This window comes from Protomyctophum parallelum (assembly GCF_964188405.1).
Source record: "Protomyctophum parallelum genome assembly, chromosome: 8".
NCBI lineage: Eukaryota > Metazoa > Chordata > Actinopteri > Myctophiformes > Myctophidae > Protomyctophum > Protomyctophum parallelum.
In genome coordinates this window covers 13,676,415-13,685,030 of record NC_139703.1, presented here as the reverse complement: position 1 = coordinate 13,685,030, position 8,616 = coordinate 13,676,415, and the positions used below count along the sequence as shown (strand labels likewise).

Genomic DNA, 8,616 nt, shown 5'->3' with positions numbered 1-8,616 from the left:
GGATTTTGCTGTGTGAAATGGAAGGGAGTTTATGAGTTCAACTCTTTTGCTCACCATAGTCGGGAGCATTCCACGGAGCCACGGGGTCATCTGGAGGCTTCCATGCTGCAGGCTCGGTGTGTGGTGACTCCCTTTTGGGAGGTGGTGGGGTGTGCTCACGTGGAGCGTCTAGCACAGGTGTGACAGTGTGCTGTAGATCTTCAGTGAGCTCAGGTCCAGCCACATGGCTTGTTTTAACAAGATGGGAGAGGAGGTAAATTAATAACCACAGTAAGTACATTAAAGGTCCCTGCACACCGGACGCGTTTTCGGATTTTTAACTGCGTTTTTAACTCGGTTTTCCGAAAAACGCGTCCAGTGGGCAACCGCCTTTACTCTCAAATACTGTACTTAATAAATTAGCTAAAAGGCTTTCACCTGAGGCTAGAATCGTCCCACTTGCGTACGAGTGCCCTTGATAGGTCCTTTTTAAGGTAGTCTGCCTGTGAATGAAAAAATAACATAACATTCACATCCCAATATGTGCCTTGGCGCACTCCCATCCCAGTATAGGCTTAATTGTCCTCACCCTGAGCTCCTCACACTGAAACATGAAGACGCTGGTGGTCTTTTTGTGGCGGTCTTGCACTGACAAAGTCAGCAGGGAGTTATAGACACCGCTGTCCATCACAGCCTGCAGATCCCGGATGTTACTCAGGGCATGGCGCTCTAGCTCCTCCTGAGCCCCACAAAGACAGGAAATAGGGAATGAGAACCAAATATAGAATATTATATGATATTTATTACAAATGAAACCAATTATTAAAAAAAGGACTTTGGCCATTGTTTTAAGAAGGTGGCGATTTATACTCCATCGTATGATGTAAAAAAAATAACCGATCTACAAGCTTGTGAGCTTGTAGATCTGATGGAGATATGATGGAGAGCTAAATGAAGCATAGATGTTCACATATTGACATAACCCCTTCCGCATCCACTGGAGGAGCCCCTTTTACAGACCTTTCTAGGTCTCATAAAACACTGACCTTGGTCTCGATGTCTGTCAGCAGCAGGCTGCCACTGTGGACCTCCAGGAGCATGTCCTGCCCCCACACACGCCCCATGCTGTCCATCAGCTTCAGGCGTTCTACACAGTCACCTACACCCTGGACCTCCTTCCCGTCCAGCTCACACGTGAGCAGGTGCTGCAGAGGAGAGGAGGTGGTAGGAGTGAACATTTAGCATATACTTTTAGCATGCATAAGGATTGTGCTGACCAATGATACGTATTGTTATCAAATCAATTTTTAGCGGCAGTACTGCAGTTTATTTCAGGCTATACGGAGAGCAGCTTGGTGTGTGTTTACAAAGTGATACCTCCACTCTGTACTGGAAGTTGTCCATCATCTTGGTTATGGACTCGGCATAATCCTTCCTTTGCACTGTTGGGATATATTCACACACACACACACACACACACACACACACACACACACACACACACACACACACACACACACACACACACACACACACGTCAGCGCGTTACTTTGTTCACCTCACATTATAGTTAATTTTAATATTTAATAAAAATATAATATAACTAGAACTGCACTCTGTCGAGTGCATACTTGCTTGTTGCACACTAGTAGGCCATAAATGGCCAACTAGTGCGCAAGCAGAGCGCGCAAGTACTTTCGACCGCTGTAAACTGTCAAATCTCAGTATCTCTGTGAAGGAACGTTTGAAATGTCTAATTATTAGGTGTAACTATTTGCTACCTACCTACCGGTACTTTATGCATATAAACACCTAGTATTATTAAGTATGGTTCAAGTTTAAGAAATACAGGTTTATCGATTTAGATATATTCTGGATCCCTTTTTAGTTTTTTAAAGAAAAATAAATCATTGATATGTGATGAAAAAAAAGGTATATAAACTGAATTAAAATATGTTATACAGTATAATTATTCTATTATTTATTCTAAATTGTCAATTGTTTTAAATGTATTTCATCTTGGAATATAGTGATATTAATACTAAATCATGATCAGAGTAATAGGTGTCTCTAACTTCAATTTCTGTAATAATACTTTCACATTTGTTAAAATATACATCCTGTCCCAGCCAACCCGCCACTTTTGATGCGTATGCAAATAAAATAGCAAATTGTGCCTGATTTGCTGGGACCAGAGTACATGGTGTGTATATGTATGACTAGCTCTCAATGATGACGTAAGACATATGGTCATGTATGTAATCTGGTCCCAGCAAATCAGGCACAGATATATTACATGCATGACCATATGTCTTACGTCATCATTGAGAGCTAGTCATACATATACATATATATATGTAATTTGTAAGTTGATTAGCGGTATACTGTGGTCACTTTGCGCCAAAAACCGTCCCAGCCAACCCGCCACTTTTGATGTGTATGCAAATAAAACAGCAAAATTGTGCCTGATTTGCTGGGACCATATGTCTTACATCATCATTGAGAGCTAGTCATACATATACACACCATGTACTCTGGTCCCAGCAAATCAGGCACAATTTGCTATTTTATTTTACAAATTACATATATATGTATATGTATGACTAGCTCTCAATGATGACATAAAGGTCATTTATGTAATCTGGTCCCAGCAAATCAGGCACAATTTTGCTGTTTTATTTGCATACGCATCAAAAGTGGCGGGTTGGCTGGGACGGTGCATATGGACCGGGCGAAAATATTACTTGCGCGCTCTGCTTGCGCAAGTAATGATTCATTATGTTGCGGCTTTATGTGTAGACATGAACACATTTCATAACAATATTTTATAAATGTAATGCTATTGTAGGTATATAATAACAGGGAGTGTGGAAGAGAGCATGCAGTGCAGAGTGGAATGATATGTGACAAAAGGGTACCAGTAAGAGTGAAAGGGAGGGTGTATAAGATTGTAATGTAGTGAGATGGCTTTGAAACACTGATGAAAAGACAGGAGGTGGAGCTGGAGGTGGCAGAATAGACAATAGAGGCTAGGGTATGTGCATACCCTCTATTGAAGATTGAAGTAAGTTTCTCATTAGGAATGACAAGATCAGGAATGACCGCATTAGAGGAACATCGCAGGTTGGAAGATTTGCAGATAAAGCAAGTGAGGAGAGGTTATGATGGTTTAGTTATGTGCAGAGGAGAAGGATGGGAGAAGGATGTATCAGGCCTATAGTATTGTCCTATTTGTGAAACAGATAAATAATTTCAACAATGATGATTCCGGTAGTTCACACGTACTGTAAATTGACTTTGCACTGGGCCTGGATAAAGCTGATGTTTGTGATGACACGTCGTCCTGGGTGGAGTAGACACTGCCACAAATAAAACATACAGCCATTAGTGGTCGTCCTCATGATGAATCAGTGACTGAATGATAAACGGTATGGGAACAGAATGTATGAGAGCATACTTGGACTGGGTAGATCCTGTGTAGCTGCTGGTCTCAAAGCCATAGGGACTGTTACTCCTGAACATCTCCAGTGTCACGCTGGCACACCTGTATCTTCAGTGATATGATACAATAACGTCATGATTTGTTTTAGCTGTATCTTATCGGACTTCCCACACCCACACTTTCTGATATGAACACACAACACTGTGCAGGAGGATGCTAAATGCACAACAGTCTTAGTAGTGGTGCCAGCTCAAGTATACCCTGAAGAAGGCGGTTGTATCTGCCGAAACGTTGGTTCTTACTCTGCATCCTAATAAATAATCGGCACTTTGGCTATCAGTGTGTACGGCCACTCTTGTTGTCTTTTTAAGACTTAACCCTTTAGATGAACACACATGCTTAGCACTTACAATAACACATGACACTGATCATCCCCTGTATCGCTACGCTACTTCCAATCTATACGATCTGGCGAAGATACAGAACCTTGAAGTTGGAAATGGTTCATTTTAGCACGAGTTCTGTCCCCTCAGCCATTCCTGCATTAAGCAACCTGTCCCGTTGATAGGATGGTTTTCTGTGTACAGTGGGGGGACCTCATGTATTGTCTTGACTGTGAACTGTGAAGACAAATATCCCTACAATAAGGATTATTATTATCTGTTATTAGGAGCAACCTGAGGCAGCTGTATAACTCTAATATTGCAGTGTGTGTGTGTGTGTGTGTGTGTGTGTGTGTGTGTGTGTGTGTGTGTGTGTGTGTGTGTGTGTGTGTGTGTTGACTTAGACTTTGTTTGCCACCTAGCAACATAGCCAATGTCATAAAACTGATGTTCTAAGAATGTAAACTCAAATTAATAACAGAATATATTAAACTGTTATTCAAATCAACACAAATTGTATACATAACACAAATGAAAATGGCTTGACAAAATCATACACACATAATAGCAAACGTAAATGTTATCTTTATCAAAAAATAAGTATTGTACTTTATTCAACCTCATCATACAAACAGTGAAAAAGTGGTACTTTAGAAATATTCGGTGATTCAGATTACAGAGATAGAGTTTGAATGTTGTTAACGCCTAAACAAGTTATCACTTGCTCTGACACCGAATCCGTACTGGTATCCGTATCATTTTTCAGAACAATTGAAGGTATTGAGGTTAAGGCACTTACTTTTGTGTCTGGTTGGTGAATGTTGCTTTCACTAATGTTTATCCTCTGTTTCCGTACAAATCCAGCTCATGTTCCACACCTGGACAGTACTCTGAAGACTTCCTCGTAATAGAGATGGACAAAGTCCACTGGTAAAGCACACTGTTATAGGAGACGAAGCAGCTGGAACTGGAGGGTGTGTTTAGTGGCAACCCTTCTGATCAAAGGTTACTAGATGGAACTAGGAATCACCCTAGCCTTGACATCTCCATTTTTTATTTCACACGCTACCTGTACCACCAAGGTAAGGTATTATTCATTAATGCATGCACGCACACACGCACGCACGCACACACGCACACACACAGTACATTGGACCTTGAGATCTACTAAATCAGCTGGTGAAGGTGTGAAGATGTATTGTACAGGCTTGAGTCAATGAGCCATTCCTTCCACAAGAGGCTAAAATGCTTAAAAGGGCCCATATTCGTCTCAAAGTTGACATTGTTACAGGGTAACCACAGCTCAGCTAGAGTGACTGCCTCGTAAATTCAATGTCAGAGGTTCAAGTTCTTAACCTGACTCTGCCAGATATCAAGTTCTGGCTCTGACAGTATTCTGACAAGTCAAATGGCTTCAACAGAGAATTGAGGAGAAAATAAATCAAAGTACAGTCAACCTAATTTGATCTACAAGATAATCATTAGTAGTAGAAATGCCTCCCGAACTCACTGAGTTTCTCATCCAATTAACTTTATTTATAGAGAACATTTACCACAACAGTGTTGAACCAAAGTTAGTTTGCTGCTATATTCAAGACTTGCACAAATTTTCACAATTCTCAAAAAGAAATCATAGCGAAAGCACACTATGAGCTAAAACTAGAGTATGAATAGGCCTTTAGAAATATCAATGTGAAATAAAAGTATCATGGCAGTAGTAACATGGCAATGTAGTACAAGTATTGGCAACAACAAAGTACCAATTGAGCAGAATAAAGTGAAGTATTTATATATGTGTGAATGAAGTATGTACTGTATGTACAAGGGAAGTATTTATATATGTGCCAATGAAGTATACACCACAAATGTGTAAATGAAGTATGTATGTACGTGAAGTGAAGTGATGTGCGAATGAAGTATTTAGATATGTCTCAAATAAATTGATCAATCCTTTTTTTTATTTGATAAAATAAACTGATCAGGTAAAAAGACATTCAACTGGCAATTAAACAGTACAGCCCCCAAGGTGCAACAACATCCATTCCAAAACAAATAATGCCATTGTCAACGACTTAATGGCAAAATCTTCATATGTATGCATCATACATTCAAAAATATCAATAGAAAAATACATTAAAAAACATCAATATATAAGTATGAATGGATAAACAGACAGAATTAGAAAAGACATAAGAACTACATGCATAACTATGACTGAACACAGGGAACAAATGCTAGTGCCACCTGTGTGAGTGAGAGGTGTGTTGTTGTGAGTGAGCGGTGTGTTGTTGCCCGGTAAGAACCGTGTGAGCTGCCACACTGGGCCTGTATAATATGTCAAGTCTGGGGAACATTCAGCAGGCAGTGGAGCTGCTTCAGGTAAGACACAATGTTGTCCTTGAGGTTTGGGATGGAAATCTCCAGGCGAACACTGCCACTGTCAAAGGATCGTGTGTTATTATCTCCGGAAAACATCTCACTGAGCATACGAGCCACCACTGGAATGACCTGTAGAGCAGAGGAAGACCATGAGATCTGCGCGTGGCATCATACCCAGAGGTTATGCAGGAACGCCTACAGAGTGGCAAAAAACTACTTTTTGGCTTTGTCAGCCCATACATCCAAACAGAATCGGATTGCATTAAACATTAAATTACGTTAAACTCGATTTGCCACTATGCATGCGCATACCCTCCATCACAGTATAGGAGCTTGAAACAAATATAAAAAAAAAAAATTGTAGCCGGTTGCACAAACCTTAGTCTGCCTGCTCAAAAGCTACAGTTAAGATCTAAGAAAGATCTGTGGTTCTAAGGTTATACTGAATAAAAGCAATAGTTTCTAATTGAAGGATTTGCACAATATTATAACAAAGAAATCTTAATCCAAGATGCTTCATGCATGCCCTTAACCTTTGGACTTGTATGCACCTGAACCATGATGAGTTTCCGCTCCATTGACCTGCCGTCGGGCCAGTCTTCTCCAAAACACAGATGGATACCAAACGTAGGGGGGCTTGACGTCTCACCTCGCTGATGGGCGATCATAGCTGCATTACACATGGTTCCCGTTACAACTGTACTTCATGTATATGCTTCAGCACACACACACACACACACACACACACACACACACACACACACACACAAATATGCTTCAGCACACACACACACACACACAAACACATACATACAAGGAACTTCACTTACCTCCGAGAAATGTCTCCAGGTCAAAGAGCTTGATCTTTCGCTGGCGCTCTATGAGGTTGGGTGCATTGGGGTTGGGTGCACAGGGGCCAGACCAATACACTTTGCACTGGCAGAGGCGGATTGCAAAGATCTCAACGCCACTGACCTCCAAGATCAGTCCTCTGTCCATAAACTCCAGCAGGCGGCTAGTGAAGATCCTCTGCTTATCGTTGGTTAGATGTTCTGCACTAGGGAAGCGTAGCTGCTCCAGGCTCATTGGCCCAAACAGTTCCTCCTGGTTAGCCATTGGGCCCAGGTCACCGTAGAACAGCCGGCAGCCCTGGGGATTATTGACCATCATCATGGGACACACCTCCTTGCCCCGATAATAGAACTGCACCTCCAAGTCAGTCACTGTCGGTCAGATTATAGCATACACAAAATACATTGATCTCCCGGGTTATGTTCACAGGTAGAATATGTTGATCTTTGCACTTAATTCTGAAAGAACTTACGTGGAAGAGAACCGATCCACAGATCTGGGGAGGGTAACATTACATCAGGCATGGGAGAGGGCTGCAGTGTGGGATCAGAGAGAGGAGCGGGGGTCATCTGAACCAGTGGAGCAGATTGCATTTCCATGGCCATTTCCACTGACTCCTCATCAGGCCAGACCTCCACTGAGGAGGGTTGTGTGGAATGATCCGAGTCAGCAGGGGACCACATAACAGGAGTAGGGCCGGTACCTGATTTAGGAAATTAGTCACGAACAGATCAGCTATACATAAAACAAAAACAATATTCACTGACTAGAAATCCAGAAATCCCAGAATATGGATGCTGGGGTTCGGGACGAATAAATAAGTCTTAGCCTACTGACCATTGATTTGATATATATGTTCTAGAGCTGCAGGGTCTAGCTCTAGAACATCTTCCTTCTCACCTTCTGCATATGGAGCCCAAGAATCTGCATCCGAGGACCCTGAATAATGAGAAACAAAAACCATTTAAGCAGGTCAACCGAGATCAAAACTGTAAAGTGTATTTCAAACTATGTGAGAATGTGAGTCTCTAGTCTCTGATCTGGTCTTCACATAATGAGTGGATTTTCACCTGGGTTAGGCTGTGGGATGTCACAGATATCATACATTTTCATTGCACTCATGAGGACGTCTTTGGTGTCAGAGATTGAATTCATGGCGTTCAGGCCAAAGCTGCACTTTCAACTTGTCAGGATATTCATAAACCCACTCTTTGAACTCCACTGCCCAAGCCTGAAGATTAAAGTGAAAGGAAACATAAATCATAATGTCAGTATTTCCCAGTACTTTATATAATACTGCATTGTTTTCTCACCAATGTATGGTCAGTTTCTCCTAATATTATTTAAATACAAAAATATTAACAAATAGGCTTCAGCCCAAAAAAGATCTAGCTCAGGCAAAAACAGCTTCCTGCACTCTCAGCAACACCTGTGCTCAATTGGCAATTTGGCATGAAATTAAATAACCTGTGGACTGCCCTGCTGCGTGTGAACTGTGAACAGCTTCAACCTTCACCATGCGCCCCCTAGTGACAAGTATATAGGCTACACAACATTTTACTAAAACAATAAAGTTCTTGT

The 8,616-nt window shown here is 41.5% G+C and overlaps 1 protein-coding gene across 1 annotated transcript; it reads right to left on the bottom strand.

Moving 5' to 3' along the window:
- Positions 1–6,141: 6,141 nt before the first annotated feature.
- LOC310862905 (interferon regulatory factor 6-like) lies at positions 6,142–8,190 on the bottom strand (the record flags this gene model as incomplete). Its single annotated transcript, XM_083771026.1, has 6 exons — positions 6,142–6,312; positions 6,735–6,853; positions 7,014–7,406; positions 7,508–7,738; positions 7,936–7,974; positions 8,106–8,190. The coding sequence occupies 6 exons, from the start codon at positions 8,188–8,190 to the stop codon at positions 6,142–6,144; spliced, it is 1,038 nt and encodes a 345-aa protein (XP_083627152.1).
- Between the last annotated feature and the right edge of the window lie 426 nt (positions 8,191–8,616).